This window comes from Cygnus atratus, chromosome 13, assembly GCF_013377495.2.
Source record: "Cygnus atratus isolate AKBS03 ecotype Queensland, Australia chromosome 13, CAtr_DNAZoo_HiC_assembly, whole genome shotgun sequence".
NCBI lineage: Eukaryota > Metazoa > Chordata > Aves > Anseriformes > Anatidae > Cygnus > Cygnus atratus.
Genome location: NC_066374.1, coordinates 3,915,058 through 3,936,900, shown reverse-complemented (window position 1 = coordinate 3,936,900; position 21,843 = coordinate 3,915,058). Strand labels below are relative to the sequence as shown.

General features: G+C 46.6%; 2 protein-coding genes and 1 long non-coding RNA gene across 14 annotated transcripts in view; 1 reads left to right on the top strand and 2 right to left on the bottom strand.

The window, feature by feature from the left end:
* Window positions 1-1,035: 1,035 nt before the first annotated feature.
* Window positions 1,036-11,647, top strand: FGF16 (fibroblast growth factor 16). The gene is made up of 3 exons (XM_035541558.1): window positions 1,036-1,309; window positions 7,454-7,557; window positions 11,402-11,647. The coding sequence occupies exons 1-3, from the start codon at window positions 1,036-1,038 to the stop codon at window positions 11,645-11,647; spliced, it is 624 nt and encodes a 207-aa protein (XP_035397451.1).
* LOC118245388 (uncharacterized) lies at window positions 7,081-13,901 on the bottom strand. 3 transcript variants are annotated; one of them, XR_004777848.2, is made up of 9 exons: window positions 13,594-13,901; window positions 13,232-13,500; window positions 12,867-13,127; window positions 12,085-12,189; window positions 11,613-11,734; window positions 11,158-11,291; window positions 9,807-10,042; window positions 9,295-9,377; window positions 7,081-7,841 (listed from the first exon to the last, which is right to left on the bottom strand). It is a non-coding gene; the product is annotated as an uncharacterized LOC118245388 (long non-coding RNA). The 3 variants fall into 3 exon arrangements; XR_004777849.2 differs by having other exon boundaries at window positions 7,081-7,813; XR_004777850.2 differs by having other exon boundaries at window positions 12,931-13,127.
* Window positions 13,902-17,611: 3,710 nt separating this feature from the next.
* Window positions 17,612-21,843, bottom strand: part of ATRX (ATRX chromatin remodeler) — an 86,279-nt gene continuing 82,047 nt past the window's right edge. For all 10 annotated transcript variants that reach the window (XM_035541809.2, XM_035541804.2, XM_035541807.2 and 7 more), the window contains 2 exons: window positions 21,421-21,549; window positions 17,612-20,587 (listed from right to left, as the gene is read on the bottom strand). In XM_035541809.2, coding sequence (XP_035397702.1) covers window positions 20,309-20,587; window positions 21,421-21,549 — 408 coding nt within the window. In that variant the 3' untranslated portion in view covers window positions 17,612-20,308. The remainder of the gene's footprint in view (window positions 20,588-21,420; window positions 21,550-21,843) is intronic.

The following is a 21,843-nucleotide window of genomic DNA, read 5'->3' as shown; positions in this document are numbered from 1 at the left end:
TGGCACGGGGCGATGCCGATCCCCCGCTGCCCTCAGCGTCCGACCCCGGCGGGGCAGCGGCAGCGCGGCGAGCAGCGGCAGCGCCGCCTGGCGGGGCCGGGCGGTGGCGGGGCGGCTCCGACTGCGGCTCCTCACCGAGGCGAGGCTCGGGCGCTGCCCGGCTGGGCTGGCGTTTTCCCCTCCCCTGGCGGGGCCCGCACGTCTCCCCGTGCCTGCCTCCGTCTGTCTGCAGCGCTCCCGGCAGCTGCTGCCACGGATACGGTGTCGGAGGGCGCGGAAACACCTGTTTGCAACGGGAGGAAGGTGGGGAGCGAGCCCGGGCTGCCCAGCGCCGGCCCCGGCCCCTCAGCGCCCGCCGCTTGTAAACCCGGCCGTAAAAACGCCGCGGGATCACTTTTCAAAGAGATCGCTTTGCAGCTCGGACGCTGGAAAAAAAAATAAAAAAATAAAACAACACGCTCCTCGAGCCCTCTCCCCTACATGTTAGTTTTTCCACAGTGGTCGGTGTGAGGGGGGGGGAAGGACACGGCCGGGGCTGGAGGGCACTGACAGAACCTCGGGGGCCACGGCCGCGGGGCTCCGGCCTCAGGGGGCCCGGGAGGGGGCTCCGGGCACCTCCTGAGAGGGAGCCGGGCCGGGGCCGGGGCCGCGCCGCATCCCCGGCTGCGTGCGGGGGCTCCGTGCTTCCAGCCGGGACCTGCCCGGAGCCTCGCGTGTAGCTTTTCCCTGCCGTTTTTTTTTTTTTTTTTTCATAATAAAAGAGGGAGTGAAGCTTTTATTTAAAAAAAAAAAAAAAAAGGATTAGAGAAAGGAAAAAAAAAAGGCGATAGCCAAAGGGGATGCCAGTGAGGTGTGGCTTGCATTTAAATATCCAATATGTCAATGTAAGGGGAGTGTGTACGTATATAAAGTGCCGTTTGCATCCGCGAGCGGGCCCCAGCCAGCCATGGGAGGCGCGGGGAGCCGGGGCGGGCCGTGCGGGGCCGGCCGGGCTCTGAGGGGGCCCTGAGGGGGCCGCTGCTCGCCCGCGGCCCCATGGCCGAGGTGGGCGGCTTCCTGGGGGCGCTGGACCCCGAGCTGCACGGCTTGCCCCCGGCTCTGGCCGGGCTGCCCCTCGCCGACCCGGCCGGCTTCCTCAACGAGCGCCTGGGGCAGATCGAGGGGCGGCTGCAGCGCGGCTCGCCCACCGACTTCGCTCACCTCAAGGGCATCCTGCGGCGGCGGCAGCTCTACTGCCGCACCGGCTTTCACCTGGAGATCTTCCCCAACGGCACGGTGCACGGCACCCGGCAGGACCACAGCCGCTTCGGTAAGGGCTCCCGGCGGCAGGTGGCGGCCCGGCCCGGCGGCAGGTGCCTCCCCCGGCCCCACTAATTAATTAGCGCGGCAACCTAAAGCTGCCGGATATAATTAGCCTCCTAAACAAACGTGCTCACTCGTCGGCGATGCGGGTGGGTTGTGTTTTCCGATTTCCTCCCCTCCCGGCGTCCCCGCAGGTGCACAGGGACAAGCCTTAGGAAACAAAAGTGGGGGGAAAAGAGAAAAAACTAAATAAAAGTGGATGGGGGGACAGTGGGGGTGGCCGCTTCAGCTCTGCCTATGCCCGTGGACTTAAAACTAAGGCAGGCAAAAGAAAGGAGGGAGCATGTCGGAAAAAGAAATTTCTGGCTTTTTCGGGTATTTTTTTTCTTTTTCCTTCTTCTTTTGGCCTCGGCAGATATTTGTGAGCTAATGTGATTTCTTCTCCTTGCGTGAATTTCATTAGGAGTGTCTCCCCCAAGTAGGCAGGGATCAGTTGGCTGGATTGGCGTCTGAAGCTCTGTTTCGGGAGGTTGTTGGAAAGGAAAGGGGAAGCTGAAGGGGGAAAAATGCTTAGGGGACCTCTGAAAGGAGAAGATGGAACAATAGGCAGAGCGCTGTGGATTTACCTTGCTGCCTGGGATAAAGCTGGAAGACTTCAGAGCTTGTATCTGTGTCACACAAGAGCAGGAATCTCTAATGAGACTATATGTAATCTTCAAAAAATGCATCCTAAGCCACAGGCGAAGGAGTACAGTAAGTTTGAGCACAGCTAAGAAAAATTCCCGCTACTTCAGCATCTAGTGCAGGTGTCTGGGTAAGCTATCAACAAGTCCCATGCCAGTGATCTCAGCTATGTTGTCAACAGGTTGCAAGAAGTGTTCGCAAGACTTTTTACAGTTTTCAAGTGATTTAACTCCTCAGTGAAGGGAGTTCTTTTTTGCCTTTAATTGTTTGCAACCGGTGCTTTCTGATACTTCAGGAACTCCGCCGCTGCTGCTATTGTTGTTGTTAGTTTAAGGCAGGTTTTTGGAACAATTGGAAAAGCTTATCTGTGAACTGTGCTTTCCATAAACACCAGGTGTGTGTGTAACATGTCCCTGCCTAAATCAACAAGAAAGTCATAACCTGCAGGTCAGAGTAAGGTACTAATGGGCTCATGGGGCAAGTGTTCTTTAATTACCTCCCGAAAGACACATATCTTTTAACCTTTTAAAAGAAACTGAAAGCGAACCCACTGCATCTGTTTGCTTTTTAGTTTAATCTGCCATGTTAGTTTAATCTGCCAGTTCTTTTTTTTTTTCTTTTTTTACCTATCTTTATACGGGTAAACCGTTTCAGATGGCTATGTCTATCTCAGTCCCATTTTTTTAAAAGATAGAGTAAAATAAACGTATTTCCAAACAAACTTTGGAAGAATGCATTAAACAGGCTAAAACTTTTCATGAATTTTGCACACTTAAGCTTAAGTCACACAGTGTGTTCAATAAATCGAAACATTGGCATTCCCTAAGCGTTTTAGCAGTCAGCATCCAGCTACGTAAACTAGACCAGACTTCAGATATAAAATATTATAGTTTTCTGCTTCAGGGTTTTCCCAGAGGCAGTGTAAAATAAATAGTTATTTGTTGTAATTGCAGGACAAAGCCCCACAGGATTAGACTGGAATCCTCATGTTCAGATAAAGTTGGACTGAATCTCGCTGCAGCAGAGACTCAAAGCAATAACGTATTGGCACACAGTATTCACCATCTGCATTCAGTAGCCATGAATATTTAAATTCCAGTGTTACTGGTATGGTTTGTATTACGATGTCATGTATCGATGCATTCCTAAATTTTGCATGCAGCAGGCACAAAGCAGTAACTTATTACAGAAACAGGCAGGCTGTACGGTGCTGGGGAACTACAAAACTAAACTGAGGGATATGGAGCTAGAGAGGTTTTCAGGGTAGCAGTTTGAAGCCGCCTTAAATCTAGGGGCACCTGGGGAAATACTTAGAAACCCTTTATGATGGTTTGGCAGATCAAGCGCACATGGCTGGAAGGTGCTCCCTGATCTCACGAGCAGATTATTAATGTGCTTGCTCCATGGATGGCTCGCAGGGACGCCCCGGCACAGGCATATATCCAGCTGCAGAAGGGATGTAGGTTGGAACTGGACTTTGTATCCCTATCTCTGATTACTGGAAGGGGTTCAGGAAAAGACAGGCAGTATCTGCACCATCCCAGAAGTTAGCAGATGTGCAGGACATCCAAGTCTTTCAGGGAGAAAAATAATGAACTGAAGCCCTGCTGATGGCAGGCGAGGTCCTAACAGGAAGGTTTAAGGGAGAGATTAATTTGTACCACAGAGGTCAAGGGATGTGCCAGTAGGAAACAGGAAAAGCTGCAGAAGCATCTACCCACAACTCCTGAGCAGTCACAGCAACTATTGCCTCTCATCTGTCGAGGACTGGAGCTTTCTGAAATTACACCTGTCTCCTGGAATGTGACATTTTATACTTGTAAAAATACAGATTCACACAAGAATGACAGCATGCAGCTTATTTTTCCTGGAGGAGGCTTAACGCAAAGTTTGGTGAAGCCCTTCAGGATCCTTAGAAGAAAGCTCATTCTTAGACGAGAGGAGTGCCCAAACGCTCTCTCTGAACTGGCAGCTCCACCTGAGTCATCCCAGAAAAAAATGGAAGCGTTTTTAAATATGTATCTGTCTTCTCACTGCATCTGCTAGGAACCTTCTTGTACAGAGACATAAAGGGTGGTGAAAGGCTGGAGAGGGTTCGGACTGACATTACCACCCCTACGAGAAGAATCCTTCTGAGGAGGGAAGTGAGATAAGTCTGCCAGGAAAATCCTTGCCAGGAGGAATTGCTCCCCTTCTGCCTTGAGTCTGTTTTACACCAGCATTCAACAAGCGACTCCAACAGTGCTTCACTGCAAGGGAGGAGAGGAAAAGGCCTCGAGTTAGTGCTGGAGTCTACTAAAGGGGGTAAACAAAGCTCTTCTTGGGTACAAATCTGGTAATGGATCTGTAACAGAGCCTCTTAGAGAAGCTGGTGAAACCTCCAGAGAAAGTTTTGCAGTAGATTTTGACATTCAGACTCCAGTGCACCTGTTCCCAAACAGTTGTTGAGTTTTTTAGCTGAAGCTTTAGGTTTGTAGACATTGATACAACATCTGAGGTTGTTTCTGTACCACGGCTCATCAATACAGTCATGTAGGAAGAGACAGGTGCAGCGAGCTGAATTGTTCTTTGAGGGATAGTTTATAGTAATGCGAGAGCATGCGGGGCTGGCCGCCACAGCGCTCAGGAGATCATTCAGTGCTTTGGTGTTAAATGAATCCAGTTGGAGCCTTAATCAAATCTCTCCTAATATTATCTAAAAAGACTCCAAGAACAAACAGAATGAATAATCAAAGCATGAGAAATGAAGCAAGTCCTGAGGGAAAAGAAAACAAGAGAAAGGGGAAAAAAAAAATACCCCATGGTCTACCACAAAAACACACCGTTACAATTTGAAAGAAAATTCTTGATCTGGCCCCAGTGGCCGCTCCCTGTGCTGCTGGAGATCAGATGTACGAAGCTGCAATTTTGTCTAGCAATTGGAGTGAGCTAAGGACAGGATGGATATTTGCCCACATTTTTTCAGCCTTCACTCCGTCTCCTGACTTTTGTGGGTTTAAGTTACGTTCTTAATGCTATTTCAACAGAGTTGTCTTCCGTGCCCGTCTCCAAGTGCCATCAGAGATCAGGAGAGGGGAGTACTGCAAGTGACATTGTCAGAAGAGGTTGTCACAGGTCCACCTTGCAGAAATCTCAGTTGCAAGAACAGCAAGTGCACAGCTAACGTGCACCAGAGGAGAGGTGTCTCGCCTTCTGGGAAGGGCCAGCGCTGCTCTGGGATGCCCTTACCAGGTCTTTAGAGACTGGCTTCAAATGCCACAGGCAGAGCCTGCTGGTGGGTAAACTCAAGAAGAGCTTTCTGCTTCCCTTTCTCAAACATTCCTCAGTTCCTAAACAGGACTAGGAGCATTTTCCTGCTTCCCAGGGATGACTGAAGGTAAATTTAAAACCAAAAGCAAACCAACCAACCCAATTAGTGCCAGTAAGGAGGTCGATCTATGGCTCTCCAGTTATCAGACATTTTTCACTTGAATATCCACTTGTCATCAGCCTGGGAAGGACACCCCATTTCTAGGGATCCCTGTACTCCTTTCCCCCTGTATTACTTTTTCCTTTATTTTTCTGAATAACCATACCACTGTTCAAAGAGGGGTGAGTGAAGTTCCCGTTACTCAGAAATAGCGGCTGTCCTCATTTTTGTCCTACAGGTGGGGAAAGGGAACTGGACAGCAGTTCGGTAACTTGCTCCACGTTTCAGGACTGGTGGGGAGCGGAGGCAGAAGAAAATAACTTCATCCTGCACCTCTTCCCTCCCTGCTCATACCTCTTTTCAGATAAGAAACCATGAAGCTAGGTGCACGAAGAGCAGAGCCAGGTCTTGGTCTGCCTGCCCTGGAAGGCTGCCCGTGCGCACTGCCTGCTCTGAAGGCAACGTGTGTCCCAGCCTGGGCACGCGGGGGAAAGGAAAGAACCGACTCTCTGGGAAACCAGTAATTCTGGAGTCCCTTGAAGAAAACATGGGACATTTGGAAAGGCTGTGCTTTCTTTGCGTTTTGTAGGATCTGATAGAAAATGAATGCAATGACGCATTGTGCTGGTCTCCAGGAGCCCAAAGCCCCACGGAGGACAAGTTACCCCGCTCTGAGTGTAGCTGGGCATATTTCAGCCTGGCAAATTTCTGCACTGGTCTAAAATTCAAGTTGTCTGTTTGCTTTCCTGTTTGTCTCAAGGAACTCCAGCTCCTGAGTCCAAATTTCGTCTCCACCCCGCACCACCTGCTGGCTCCAGGGAGGGTTGGATCAGACACACAAGGCATAGCATAGACAAAAAGTCTGACACAAGGCAGAAAGACTAATTCTTGCACCGGCGTGGCTGCCAGCACCTGACCAACCCGTCTGCGCTGAGCTGAGGGGTCCGTGGCCGTATATCTGTCCTATATTTAGGCAGTGACACCCTCTGAAAGTCATCACATCCACACCTGACCGCGCAGAAGATCCATTTCCAGAGCCAAGGGCTGACTGCCGCTGGAGTCAGCCGGCTCAGGTGGCCATACGTCACGCGGTGGTTTTAGACCCAAGGCATACTTTTCAGAGGAGCTCTGGGAGGTAACCCGATCGGAGAGGCAAGGGGCAATTGCTCGGGACTGGACATTTTGGGAGCTATATTAAGGCACCTGGAGCCAAGCTAAAGGTTAGAGCAACTTTGCCCTCCTGTCAATGGAAACACCCTGCCCATTCATTAGACATATCTGGGATGGTGAGAACCCTCTTCCTGCCTCTACTGCAACCTCCTGGCTAACTCATTCAGCGCTGGACATGGGCAAAAACTGCCTACGACCTCTGGATTGGGAGCATGTGATATATTCAGAGTCTAACACAGTCCCTCTAGCACCTCTGGGAGGCTTTTCCATGGAGCTTGAAGGGGGCAGGTGGCGGGTGCGTTTCTACCTGTGCATATCTGAAGTTGGTTTTATCCCTGAAGATTGTATACATTTTGGGGTGGCAAGCACCTCACTGCAGCAGCGGGAACAGGACAAGCCTCACAAACACCTTTTCTAGTGCTTTTTATTTATTTTTATTGAAATCATCACTTTAAATTGTGTGGGGCTATCTTCTCATACCAGAAGCTCCGTGGGGACAAAACTCACTTTGCTTTTGGTGAAGAAGACAGACCCAGTGTGGTAAGAGTCTTGTAAAACTGCTAGTGGGCCAGGCACACACGTTTCTCCATCTCTCTTTTTGGTGATTAAAAAAAATAAAAGCAACAGCTACACCTAGCACTCCTTTTCTCATTAGGAAAGGTCATTTCCCTCGGACAAGTCAAGTTCATAATGCTGGGGAGAAGTCTGGAGTGGAAATTGAAGGATTGCATGCGTGTAGGACTAGAGATTTAAGAACTGTGCAGTTATAAATAAAACAAGCAAGGTCTGTGAGAAGCTCTGTGTTTGGGAAGTGCTGTTTCATGTTTGTCACTTGAGCCTGGTGTCAGTTTTGTCACCTGTATGATTTGCATTCCTTTTCTGTTTTAGGGATTTTGGAGTTTATCAGCCTGGCGGTGGGGCTGGTTAGTATCCGTGGGGTGGATTCGGGACTCTACCTCGGCATGAACGAGAGAGGCGAGCTGTATGGGTCGGTAAGTTTCAGATCTCCTGATGATATGAAATATACAGCATTCCAGGCTGTGGGGCCTCATCGGTGTCACCAGCTGTGTCCGTCACAGGCCTCCAAAGTCCTTGTGGTGCCACATTCCTCCATCTTACCCACTGGTGTCAGAGTACCAGTGACAGATACAAAACAGGGGATTACAGGGAGGGGGATGCACTCACGCAGTGTTGTCCAGCACAGGGTGCAGCTCCCAAGCCCTTCGTGGGGGTTTAATGGGCTTCAGCCTTTTGGAAACAGGGCAGGAATGGTCAACTAAAGGCACAGGAGGGAAATTTAGCATAAAAACAGGTGGTATTTGAATATTTTCACAAGTAACATCACATTTATTGCCCACATGCTCAGGATCTGCATGTATCTGCAGGTCTTACATTTGTGTTATAGTTCTCTCATGGAAACTGAAAGTGTGGTGTAAGTGTTATTTTTATTATAGCATTCTCTACAACTCCTTTTAGGAGTTTAGGGAAGTTTCTCATAATTTTCTAAAAATACCCTTTCAGACTAAAGTTTTTCTTGTTTTGCCAAAAGCCACATGCTAGCTTTCCTCTCAACACAAATTCCTTAACACCTAATTCAGCAGATGGGGCTGAAATGGTGCAGGTACCCCGTGGGTGCACCCAGTAAGAGCTTTGCCATCACTGGTTAAGTCCCCATTGACCCAAAGAGAGCCAAGCTGTCCTCTGCTCACTTCTACTTGAGTGTTTAGGCTTGTAATCAAAATGCCAGGTCTCAGTAGCTGGGCAGAGTCCTTCCTACAGGACTCAATTTCTAATTATTTAATTCAATATAAAATAATTATTTCTAGTTAGCTAGAAGAATTGCTTCTATTCTGAAAATTAATTGCATTCTAGATAGCTTTTTTTTTTTAAGGTTATCTTTCTGTAGCTGCTGTACTGCATTGGTGCTTTTTCATCAGATGCCCCATTGCCTTGAATTCAACTCATCACAAGGGTGTGTTTTTTTTAAATGCATCTTTCTAGATTACCACCCTGTGTGAGGACACTGATTTTTTTAAGGGTGGATCACAATAACTTTAAAATGACATAAAATAAATCGACTTTAAACCGAAGTGGAAGGCACAAACTTCCTCTACCCAAGCCAGATCAACCTCATAGTGTAGAACTTTTAACCTTGTGTTCAGTGCACATAGAGAAGCCTTCAGAAAACTTTTTCTTAGAGAACAGTAATGATAAAACATAAGTTTCCATCATCTTTTCTTCTCCCATTCCCATCTACTGAGACTGCTATAGCCACTTTCACTACTTTTAAGGTCCAGGTACTGAAGTTTATATGAGATAATCAAGTACTAGCATTGATTGATAACTTTTCTTTTTCCACTTCACTTCCTTAATAACATCTACCCAAAACAAAAGAGCAGAGACAGTGATTACATTACAAGCACGCAAGACAGATAAAAGGTAAAGTTACCAGGAATCCATAAAACACAGAAATTTTAAACTTCAGAAATCGGCTCAAGCCTAAAACCATGCAGCAGGACCCCTCCTGTTAAACTCCAAGGCTGTTCAACAGCTCCTGGAATTGCAGCTTGTACTCATTCATGCTGAAAATGAGGGCACAAACCTGCGTATCTCCTTTGCTTTCAAGCCCTGCAGCTCTGATCATGAATCAACAGAGTTAATTAAGTTTCAGGGCCTGTCTTAATGCTACCTCACAGAAATAACAAAAATACAATTTTACAAGACTTTACCTGGAAACAGAATTGACCTTAAGACATAATCCTGGGAGTTTCCTCTGTTGTTGCATCCCGCACAGTAGAAAACACACTGGGCACTGCAGGGAGGACAGTGACCACCAATCTGAATTGTGCAAAAGTCACAAACCAGGTCCCCAAATAACCCTGAAGTTTTAAGACCTGTAATGTGTGGGTTGTGCAATGATGGCTTTTCAACAGGGAAAGCCACTACAGTATTCGTACTTACAGGTCCATAAAGCAGTGTGTAACAACAGCATTAGCATTACAATGGTATTTGAGGAGATTGCAGGGGAGTGGTATTTTTAAAATTTCTGCAAGTGTAGTGTTCCCCTCAGTGCCAACTTTGCATGCTGTGCGTATTGATTTAGCAGCATCAAACACCGGAGTCAACCACTGCCACAAAGACACACGAGGTCCTCTCGGGAGTGCCCGTCAGCCTGCTCTGTTAGCTGTGTCCCACCGCTTCTGCTACATTTTCCACCAATTTCAGAAATAGAAGCAAGTACCTGGAGCAGTAAGAGTCCCGGGCAGTGCCCTGCGTCGCCTCAGGCTCAGTGGGGACATCCCAGGGTTGGGAGGAAAATAAATGACATCCTGCAGAGTCACCCAGGACCCGCAAAACGTTGTACAGAAACACAGTGCCTCCAAACAGCCCAGTGAAAGGCATGCAGGTGGGGACAACGCAGCAGCACTGCACTTCAGTTGGTCAGTAGCTTCCAGTGTGTTTTGAGTAGGTGCCATCCTAGGAGGGGAAGAAGTGCATGTTCATTGACAGATCTGGGAAGAGAAACCTGCAGTTCCCCTGCTCTCAGATGACAAGAGCTGTGGTGGAGGCTTTTGGAGGACTCATGAGTTTCCTCAGGGTTTATTTAATTAGCAGCAAAACGTTCAAAACAGGTTCTGAGCGCAGGTGAGCTCCTGTATCTTATTACAAAACATCCACTGCAGGCAATAACATTTACTTAGCACTCCATACAGCATAGATAAGACACATTCCCTACCCAAATAGTTTACCGTGTGGGTACAGTCTTTGTAATGTTCTAGCATCCTACGTCTGCAGCCCGCCTTTCATCTGAAAGGCCTGAGCCCCTCCTGGGCAATCCCCACGGGGTCTGCGGGTCCCCTGCCACTCAGTGCAGCCACCCCAGAGTCCCCCAGGTCCTGGTGGGGCTGGGGACAGCCCCGCTCCTCGCTGCGACCCGGCCCAGCCCGACAGCTGGCACGGGAGAGATCAGAGCCCATGGGTGATGGCCACTGCCTGAAAAGCCACGTGCTGCCAGCAGCCCCCGGGGTAAGGGTTCAAGGGGCTGTGGCTGCATGACAGCGGTGGCATCCATCCCCCAAACCCAATGTGTGATGCCCCAGCCATGTTCTGGCCTTGCGCCGAGGCCGGTGCTGGCACTCACTCATCACATCACCTATCGCCGCCGTAAATCTTCCCTGGGGTTAGGCATCCCCGGGGCGCTGCTCCCCATCCAGACCTCCCCACGTCTTGTTATGGCCTCACATCACAGCTATCTGGCGCTTCAGAAGATGAAAGGCCTGAGGAATGCTTTCATTCGTATTGCAGTGTATATTATTATGTGCCTTGAACTTTCAAACACGCTGCTCGCTCGTCCTGCCGGGAGGTGCCTTGCACCGCAGCGTGCGTTCGCTGTGTGTTACCTGCGCGTGGGGCTGCCGGGGGGGGATGGCCCCAACTGGGCACTCCCTTCCCCAGACAGGTGCCGGTCCCACAGCCAACGCAGCAATCTCCACGTTCACACCCTGACCACAGACACGTGGCTGCCAGCTTTGGAGTTTTGCTGCAGCCGTGTTTTATTTTTAATGGAGGGCCTTTGCAAAATGCACACCCACCTTCTCCTTCCGTCTCCTTCCTCCTCCAGCTTCGGAGGTCTTTGGGTCCGGGCTTGTGCCCGTTTCCAGCTTTCACCCATGAGAATCATCCCAAGCATCACAGTCCCCTCCTCAGGGGAGCCAGAAGCAGGTAGCTAGGAAAATTATAGGAAAAGAAAGTGAAGGAAATAGGAAGAGATCTTTTTTTTTGATTTTTATTTTTTGACACCCGTCTTTTTCTTCTCACATCTCTGCCCCAATGCAGAAGAAGCTCACAAGGGAGTGCGTTTTCCGAGAGCAGTTTGAAGAGAACTGGTACAACACGTACGCCTCGACCCTCTACAAGCATCCCGACTCGGAGAGGCATTACTACGTGGCGCTGAACAAGGACGGCTCCCCCCGCGAGGGATACAGGACTAAGAGACATCAGAAATTCACTCACTTTTTACCAAGGCCTGTGGACCCTGCCAAAATACCTGCAATGTACAGAGACCTCTTCCACTACAGGTGATGTTTCCAGCAGCTGCCCCGTCAGTGTACATACTTGGGCTCCCAAGCTTTTTCCCAGAGCACTATATTAATAGTCATTCCATCATTCCTGTAAACATAGATGACATAGGAAAGCACTTACATTGAATTCAGACACTGCTGTTCCTCCTTGTTTGAAGTGTATATCGAACGTGGGTTATTTATGGGGGTGGGGGTAGGGGAAGGGAGGGAACCCTACATATAATCTTTCATTTTCATTCACTTTCTTTACTCGGTGGCTGTCAGAGAGGCTGAATATTCAGTGTTATGGTTGCTTAAAGGAACAAACAGGTGAGCAAACTTGATCACCGGGGGAAAAAAATAAAAACAATTAAAAAAAAAAAAAAAAACAAGAGAAAGGAAGAAAACAAAAGACCACAGAACTGCTACAGATGCTGCTGATGAGCTTGGGATAGTTACCGGCAAAGAAGAAGCCTTTCAAATGGTGCCCTGCTTCAGCGGCCCAGGAGTTTGCTACGTGGATGATGCTACAAGGACTGGTCCTGATGTGTGGGGTGTTTCCTGCTGTTGGGGTGGGAAGTGGGTGAGGAACATTATTCAGATGTAAGCATGGATACTGTGCATAGGGACAAAACTATTTATAAAATGTATATGATATTTATTTTATATATTTATTTATTTCAAAATAATTTTATTTTTAATGAGAGATGCTATGACCGGATTTTCATCAGGAAGAATAAGGTCCTACTGAAACAGGAAAAAAAAAACAAAGAGTTTTAAGAGCTTATTGGCAATAAAATTGTCTTTATATTGTAGATTCCTTGCTAGCCCTTTTTTTTGGTGCTCCTTAACAATTAACCATGTATTTTCTGATCAATGTGAAGATTAAGACCACCTATAAAAAGGCTTTGGACTTTAGATAAATTTCTTAAACTCCAAACTCTTACGGAAGGGCAACATCAAATTATAGCTGGAACGGCTCTGGGAAGCGTGACCCCCCCCGAAACAAGCAGCTGGACATAAAACGAAGCGTGGGAGCCGAGAATGGCAGATCCAGTCCTCCCCTTTGTGGTGCCAGGGACAAAAATCAGCCCTCAGGCCACACCAGGCACCAGGCATGCCACCGCTCCTGAAGACCTTGTGTAGGATTTCCCAGGAACATGCGTCCCTGCTGCAGTGCAGGGAGGAACCTCCCAGTTCACACCTGTTAAAACCACCCGGCCTCACACCTGAACTCTTACCTGAAGCATTGTGGAAAAATCAGTGAAGAAAAAGCGGAAAGCAACAAAAGCAATTAAAACCCACTCATTTGTAAGTAATTGCCACGGATGAAGATTATCCCTGCAGGCAGCGCTTGGACGTTCATGGCTGCATGGTGCAGAAAGTGCCTGGGCACACAGTCCCCGGCAGCTTTCCTCTGCCTCTCCGTGGGCTCAGCCTGAGGTCAGCAGGCAGGGTTTTCAGTGCAGGGTGGGAGCAGGAATGTGTCACTGCTACAGCCCCTGCACAGCACAGACAAGCACCTGGTATGAGACATAGTTCTCTGGAGCATGCAAAAATATGTACAAATGCAGATGTTGTGGCTTTGGGTTGGGGTTTTCCTTACCACAACTTCATTTTTCACAGTATAGTTTCTCAGTCTCCACTTCACAAAGCAGGCTAGGGAAGAGCTCAGCTCCTTCAATTCCCAGGACGATTTCACTGAAGTAGGAGCGACCCACACCAGCTTCTTCATGCGCTGTGTACTGCTAACAGAGCAGCAGCTCCTCCTGGCCATCTCTTGTCCTCTCTGCCACCTCCCAGGTGCCTGCTGCAGCCTTTGCTACCCAAACATCCCAGCCGGTGCTGCAGCTGTCTCAGACAACAGTCCGCAGACTGCAGTGAAAAGATTAAAGGAGCTTTACCATGAATGATCTAGACACGGAGGAATTTAATCGTGTGTTTTAAATAAAAAAAACGTTTATTTACCTTTTTCCTCTGAGTCATCGCTGAAACATCTAATCCTCAGTGGCCATGTCAGAAGCGTGATCATGCGTGAAAAGCATCCTAAAAATGTACTTTTTACCTTAGCAAAGGGAAAGTCTCAGACCTTCAGCTTCACTCTGCAGCCTTCTCACAGCCTCATTCCATGGGTGCTTGTGGCCATCCACGGGGTCCCAGCGGCATCGCTGCTGCAAACGCCATCCCAAAGAGCCCAGCTGCCTCTGCAGGGGTGGGGCGAGGGATCCTACCTGCCGGCTCACCCCTCTCTCCAGCTATTGCTTCCCTTTACATTTGAAGGTAGTTGTAATGCTGAAAATGCCGCCTCTCATCTCCAAAATGAAGTTCAAAACTGAATCTCAGCAATGCACAGTACGTGTTTGTCACCAACCTGACAGGGAGCTGATTTGGCCCATGGGTGCAATGCAGCGGGCTCGTTCCTCTGGCAGCAGAATCCAAGGGCTGCCACGGAAGGAGGCTCCTCCTCCAAAGGGCTGCGCAGGCGTGAGAGTGGAAAACTTTTCAGGCTTGGGGTTCGAAAACACAATACCAGCAGTAAAATGCACCAAGAACTCACTGTAAGGGTTGGTACCACCACCACCAAAAAAAAAACACAACAAGAACCAACAAAAACAACAAAACCTAAAGTTTTTTTTCCTCCAGTAGGAGCCTTGTACCTACTTGTTTCCCTTCCCCCTGGGCTGTTTTACACGCAAAAAACCATGTATCTTAATACACAACAATAAATGCAACAAAAGGAATTGTTTTTGACAGTTCTCCAGCTGGAGAGAGCTGGGCATGTAATAACTGAGACCTGCACAAAGCAGGAGGAAGGAGGTAAGCAGCAGAGATGGACAATTTCCCAAGTCTCGCTTCAGCGTGGTGTGGAAGTGGAGGCAAGCCCTTGGCATGAGGCTGAAGCAGCACCCAGCACATCGCAGCGTAAACCTGGCAAAAGCAGTCATCCCCCCAGCTTTAGTGCATGATTGGAGGCACGGGGAACTCTCCTGGGCAGGAGAGGTGGCTCAGGGCTGCCCAGCGCCTCCTCTGGAGAATGCAGTGGAGCCCAAAACACGAATGCGAGTGGATAAACTCCGTGTGGACAGGTGAGGAAGGTGCCCTCCAGGGCAGGTGCTGCCCCGCTGGGCTGTCTGACAGAAGTGTGTCAGCTGCTGACTGTGGCCGAGATGTCCCTGAAAGGACACCTGGCTACAGCACGTCCCCGAAGGAGAAGGACTGAAATTCTTGTTGATGGCGAGACAAAGACATCCGCATCCCTCAGGACAGCGCCGGCAGGAGAAGACAATCCTGGGGACCCGAGACAAAGGGCGATGTCCTCCCCTACATCCCAGCACTTGGAGTTGACTCTCAGCCTTGAGGCTTTGCTGAAGTGTAACAGTCTCAGCAACAGGAGCTGTCTGGAGGGCAAAGTCTGTCTCCAACTCAATCCAGAAAGCTTCATAAAGACAAAGGCACTGTGAGGAAATAAAGGGAGGTTACTGAGCGCTCACCCTAAGCCACAGGACATACAATACACCAAGGGTAATAACTGGGTTACCTGATAGCTCAGGGTCATTATTAGCCAGCAGATGCGGGTAAATCATTTCTCCACACTTTGGTGAACAAAATGCTTGCCACAACCTTCCTGGAAAAGCATTTGGAGAGAAGACAAGGTGGTGGGGACCTGTGCTGAAAATAATTCTGACTTTCAGGGCAAACATAGAGTGTAGGTGTGATGCGCTGCTCCGCCAGCTGCTGCAGGCACCCAGGGCAGCCATCCAGGAGAGACACGGTCAGGAAGGCAGGCACAGAGCTCGGTTTGTTGGAGGGAAGCAGGCAGGACCACAGGAAACGTGGCCAGAGTTGAAAAAACACAGGCCCTGGTCCTGATTTTGAGATAAAAAATATCTGTAGTCAGGTGGGGAGAGTAGGCAGCACAAGGCAGCATGATAGCCCGCGATCCGTGCAGGCACCGTGCTACCGGGCTTGGTAACGTGAGAACTTGGAGTAAAGTCAGAGAGAGGGACGTAAACCCAGCAGACCGTGTTGTGCGCGGTACCACGTAAGACTTGTTTTTCTCTCAAAGCAAGTAACTGCTCTGGAGGTGTTCAATCCTCATCATAAAAAATACAAGGGAAGTAGTTTCCAACCTGTGCTGGGTAAGTTTGAGAAAACATCTGCAAAGCCAACTCCACTGAGACATCTCAGGTCGTTCCTGAATCACACCAAAGTATTTGTTACCAAAAATTTGTGTTCACACGTAACCAAGTGTGATTGATCACCCTGTGAGCACATGCTGGTGCCAAAAAGAATCCCCGGGGACAACGTTTTGTGCAATTCAACTAGAAAAGTAGCCACATCCCCAGATGAAGCTTTAAAGCCCCAGTTACTGTTTCACATTCAGCATCTCAAGCCGCAGTGCTCAGGTGTGCCGGTCACTCAACACAGAACCAAGGAAGCCTTCGCAAGAGGCTGAGCACAGAATGAGGGGGGCCTCCTTTCCTGCCTCCCCCCTGCCCTTCTCCAGCAGTGTCCCCATATTCTGCCTCAACCCTTTGCCAAAACTCCCCTATGCCCCTTCTGCCATCACTGCCACTCCCTCGACACCCCTTATGTTCCCTTCTCACTACGTGCAGCAGGAGGGGAGCTCCGACCTGCTCAAAAAACACTTCCTTGGACGCTGCTGCACAGCAACGGCCCACATGGAGACGGGCTGGGGTCAGGCACAGAAGTGTGAGCGATCCATCAATCCCACGAGTTGCAGCGTGCCCCAGCTGTGGCCACTGGAGGGTTTCTGCAGGCCCTTGAGACCCAAACCCCCTCCGAGTTTTGCTCTCAATGCCAGGACGCGCCTGCAGGGTACACCCCACAGCATAGGTGGGGCATGGGGTTATCGCAACACCTGCACTGGTTTGGGAAGGGAGTACTGAGGAGTTCAGCACTCACCTATATACACTGTATCCCACTGCAGCTGATGCTGCAACACTAATTTTTCCAAGCATCTCCAGCTAGGAGTATTTAGGACATTTGTCTTTTCCATAAACACTGAAAATTTACCCAAACTCAAAACTGTCTTTGCTTAAACTGATAAAATGACTTTTATTTACTCCACTCAAACTGGTTCAGGATTTAAGGGTCAAATGTGAGTCTTCTACAGACCAAAAAAAAAGCAGAAAAGGAAAGCATTCAGCACCTGACACATCGAAATGCCACCACTGACCATCGGCACTGACTGTGCTGGCCTGACATACAGCAGCCTCCAGCCCCAGCGCCTGCCTGAGCCTCCTGCTGACCGCGGTGGGAGTTTTTCCCAGTTCCAACTGTGAGCAATTTCCAAGGATATTTAAAAACTTTACCCATGCTGTCCTTTATGGCACCACCTGATTCAGAACCGTGATTATTTTCATGTTAAGCAGCTTCCACAGCACTAGCCCCTTGTCAGCCAGCTGCAGGACCGGCCGCACCTCGTGGGGCAGCGACACAGCTGCAGCACCAGCTAAAGAGAAAGCTTTAAGCACAGGGAACAAGTGTAGGGACAGCTTTAAACATAATTGCCACTTGATTTTTTTTTTTGTGGTTGTAGTAAAGGCTTTTTATTTTTTAATTTTTGCCCAACAGGAGGGATTTAATAACTACAAAAGTGAAAAAAAAAAAAAAAAGTACAGTTACGAGGCTGAACTACCCAGGTACCTCGTTCTGATTTGACCAAGCAGAACTTCACCTTGCTCTGAATGATTTATTCTTGTTGGGCAATTCCTCCCTGTTCATCATTTTTAACAGAGAGATTGGCTGCAGAAGCCACTGTCAAGTGTTTATTATTTGAAAACCTATCCCACAACTACCCTCTCTAAAAAATAATGACTAAATTGAGTAATGGGTACCTCCCTGTGGCAAAAAGAGCTTAACTCCAGCGCAGTGCAAGTTCACAGCTCTCAACAGACAAGTTCTCAGACCACATCCCTGTGGAGTTCATGCTGTACTGCAAATGTAGCACAAGGCACATTGATGTATTTTGGTCACTTTATTAAATGAGATATTAAATAGTTTAAGTTTCAACTACTAAACAGCACTTTGAATGGTGAAAACACAGATAGTATATCGTCCTACTCGAATGCTTCTTTTCTTTAAAAACACATTTCCAGTCCTTATATGTATTACAAAACAGCCTTATAGGAAGAGGTGACACCTTTTCTATAGTAATTAAGATATTTAATACAGAACTGAAAAGCCATCTAATAGAAACAAAGGCAAGTCTTCACAGCTGTATGATTTCAGCAGCCAAAGCTGGTTGATGGACTGAAACATTACTATACAACTGGGACAAAACATATACAATATCACAATACTAAGCAAAAACGCTTTACATCCAAAGGAATAAACAGGTTACAAAATGTGGAGAATTTCGCAGGCAAAATTGTATTACAAGCAACAATTTTATTCGTCATCTTAAGCCATCTCATCTAGTTAAAACATCTAAAACAAATATAAAAATGAGCCTTTTATTATCTTATTGATGTATGTTGTCTTTAAATATTTGTTAAAGCTTGATGTTATACTCAAAGCACATTGTTATGCAGCTAAAATGTCAAGTGAGAAACATGTATGCAAAGTGGTCCAAGTTTTATTTCGATGCTCATCTCCAATTTCTTCTTATGCATTAGTCTTCTGTTATCCATAGTTTTGTCCAGAATGAAAAAAATGTGCCTTTAAATGTTGCCTAAAACTTCCACATTTAAGTCTTTGAGTTACTGTAAAACTCCATTGAACATTCCCAGATTTGGTAGAAGATACTTCTCTTACTCATGACACATAGGAACATCAGTGAGAGTTGCCCAGAGTACATTTGCCTTCGATTGTTGGTTTCAAAGTCTCATATTTTCATTACTTCTAGTGTGAATAGATCTCTTTTTGCTCCCTTCCCCCCAAAATAAATGTAATTGTAGAGCTGGCAAAGCACTAGAACATACTGAGGTTCATTTGTGGAATCTTGTAATAAAGAGTCCAAGATGGCAATTTGTTAGCTGGTTTTGCAACAGATCAAAGAAACTCTGTTCAGATCACAAACCAAGTTTTTATCACAAAATGAAATATCACGTAGTATTTGCATATTTAGATGCAAAAAAAACAAAACCAAAAACAAAACAAAACAACATTTGTCCATTCAGGGCAAGATCTCAAACTCCTGCAAGAACAGTTCCAGAAACCAAAACAATTTCAGTTCATGTCAGCAAGCCAGAAGAGTCCAGCAATATCTACAGCAAATGCCTTCATCCGCTTGTTTGTCGAGAATTCTCTAGCTCTTTTCTATACTCGACACACCGTTGCCCCAAATGCTCCTGTCGTTTATTTTAGCCCCAGATTATAAGCATTTTTTTGGGGAAGAGTCCACCAAGCTATATTCAAAGAAAAGCCCTATTTGTGTTTAGTTAGATCTCCACAAGCACAAGAAGTGTGGGTAAAGAGAGTGCTGTTGATATAATAATAAACGAGAAGTTTATCTCTGGTCTACATAAAAAACAACAACAACGAAATCAAGCTCTTTGTGTACTAAATTATGTTTTCACACAAATGAAAGGGAATGGGGAGGAGTGCATAAACAAAACTCTTATCTAATGGAGGAAAAGTTACTTCACTGTTCTGGTAGCTCAGGAAGTTGTTAGAGCACTTTTTGGTATCAATTTTAAATTTGCAATGGTTCTGCCATTTTAAGGTTGATAATGTAACAGGGTTTGACCCTGCCCACCATCGGCATCCTAACCCCAAAAATACCAGGAATTTAAGTATTCTTGGCCTGTCTCCCATTGCTGGCAACAGGCAAAGACAGTAGCACCAGCATTAAGGAGTTAACAGAAATGTGCTTTGCATTGGACTCCACGTAGAGCTAATTCAGGTGAAGGAGAAACATCTCCTACTCCCACATAACCAACTGCTTTTCCATGACATAAAAGTGAAAATAAAAAATGGCAGAAGACTAAGGAAGAATAATTTTCTTCCCCAAGTCACTATTTAAGGCTGTAGACACAGTTTCTATGTAACTGCACGACTCAAAAGTTTCAGAGCAGTAGTACTTAAGAATATTGCACTCGATTCTATTTCAAAGAGTATTTTCAGTTCCTATGTTTCGTTCAGCATAGATGCGATAGTACGAGTCCAGACCTCAGCCAAAAGGAAACTGAACTATTTCTGTTACAATATTCCCACTAATTTCAAGAAATGGGTAAGCAGAAAAGTATTCCATAATTTGAGGAATCAACTCTAATCAAGAACTCAGCTGTGTACAATTCACATATGGTATACTGAAACATACAGACCTGCAGTCCTTCCTAAGCTTCTCAAATTTGATGACAGCTTCACAGCTACTAAAAGCAAGCATAGGAGTTTAGACAGGAAACCTGTGGAGATGCTACTGTTACGGGAGGACTTGTTTTCACTGAAAACAACTTGATATCTCCTGTACTCAACATATGTAAGAAGATTCTAGGCAACATCACTGACAACAAGGGAAAACATATGTCCTATTTAAACAAAGCTGAAACACTAACATGGAACATGGCATTTAAGGGGACCAACCAAACTATTTTTTTTAATTACTTTTTTTATTTTTTATTTTTTTTTACAGTTGAGTTCTGTTAAGCCATTGATTCCTAAAAAAATAAAAGTTCTTTCTCTGATTTTAACAATCCTTTAGGCTTTTAGTGCAAAATCACATTGATTTCCCTTGGGAAGGCCCTGGATTTTTGCCTCTCATTGGGGGTGGTGCTCGTTGTAAAGGTGGTGGTTGCATACCACCCGACACTGACTGATATATTCCTCTCATATCTATCTGTTGGTAGTTGGAAGGATTCATGATTAAATTTGGAGGCTTTGGCATCATGAGATGACTCATTGCTGCTTGCTGGTAAGACATCTGCTGCTGTTGCTGCTGATTGTACTGATGCTGTAGTCTTCTGTTCATAAGTATCCTCTGAACACAACCGATTAACTGTGAAGGGAAAGCAGAGCTGTTAGAAGTGCACGACCCGTCTTAATGCTGCCAGTATCAAGTTCAGAGTTAAAATCAATTTGTTCGGGATAGCATGGCTGAAGGAAAAAGCACTATTGTTATCACCATCACTAATGTGATGGTATTCACAAGCTGATTACTGCAGAAACCATTTAGTAACACCATTTAGGGCTGAGTTCTCTTAATGACTTGCCTATTGTATTGCATGCAACATTTGGGTAAGTTCCTACAGCAAAATGCGCTATGCTGTGAAATTACTCCCAGGTATAAATTACAGCATTTTTTTGTCAGGTACCATTTATCATCCCTTTGAAAGTCCTGCATGCAGACTGTCACTAAATGTTTGCCTAAGAGAAAGCTCTACCACTTGAAAACTGGGCAGCTTTCAGATTTTGCAAAAATAATTCTAAGCTAAAAACCGTTACCAATACTTTCTATGATTTGTGTTTTGTAAATTGCTTTCTTAGCACTGGAGTTAGATTTCTCTTTAAGCCTCATGACCTTCAGGCAAACTACTTCAACAGAAAAATCTGGTGAGTATCTTTTGAAATGAACTTCTCATGGAGTCTCCGCCGATGAGGCTGAGCGATCCAATCCAGCATACTGCAGAAGTCAATTCCTGATGTTACATCATATACACCACTACACAATGCCAGCAAATACTTGACCCACGGAAACTCATACTCTGCGAGTACATATTTATACATATCTAAACATACACCTCTATTTTATAAACACCCACATGCGAAGTCCATACTCAATATCCCAGTTCAAACTTGGACAGCTGATCAAATAATTGTTAGATATTTTACCATCTGTTGTTTAGTAAGGACGTCGTTATAGATGGCTTCTCGGCGCTTAACATCAAGCTCCTGGCTTGCCTGCCTGCTTAGGGCCAGCGCCTGTACTTGGCTCTCTGTGAGTGTTACATTCTCTTTCCACTGAAAAGGAAAAAACAAAAATCTTGGCATTAGTCATTTTGACAAAAGCGTAATGGTGACTGAGGTCTTGCGCTACATTCTGAGTTGCATCAGGAGTTAAAAAACAGCCCAGTTTCTGGAAAACGCAAAATTACATTTGCCCAGAATCAGAACTAAGAGTTAACAGTTCTTTAAACTATTAATTGAGGTAATATGCCTCTAGATTATTGGTAACAAGTGAGAAATGCAGTCTAAGGTAGATATACAGGGACAAGGAATAGGCAGTATTTCTTATTTGTGTATGATTATTATACT

Coding starts and splice junctions, on each gene's coding strand:
- FGF16 (XM_035541558.1), top strand. CDS start 1,036: ATGGCCGAGGTGGGCGGCTTCCTGGGGGCGCTGGACCCCGAGCTGCAC. Junction 1,310..7,453: donor GCAGGACCACAGCCGCTTCG/GTAAGGGCTCCC, acceptor TTTCTGTTTTAG/GGATTTTGGAGTTTATCAGC. Junction 7,558..11,401: donor GAGGCGAGCTGTATGGGTCG/GTAAGTTTCAGA, acceptor GCCCCAATGCAG/AAGAAGCTCACAAGGGAGTG.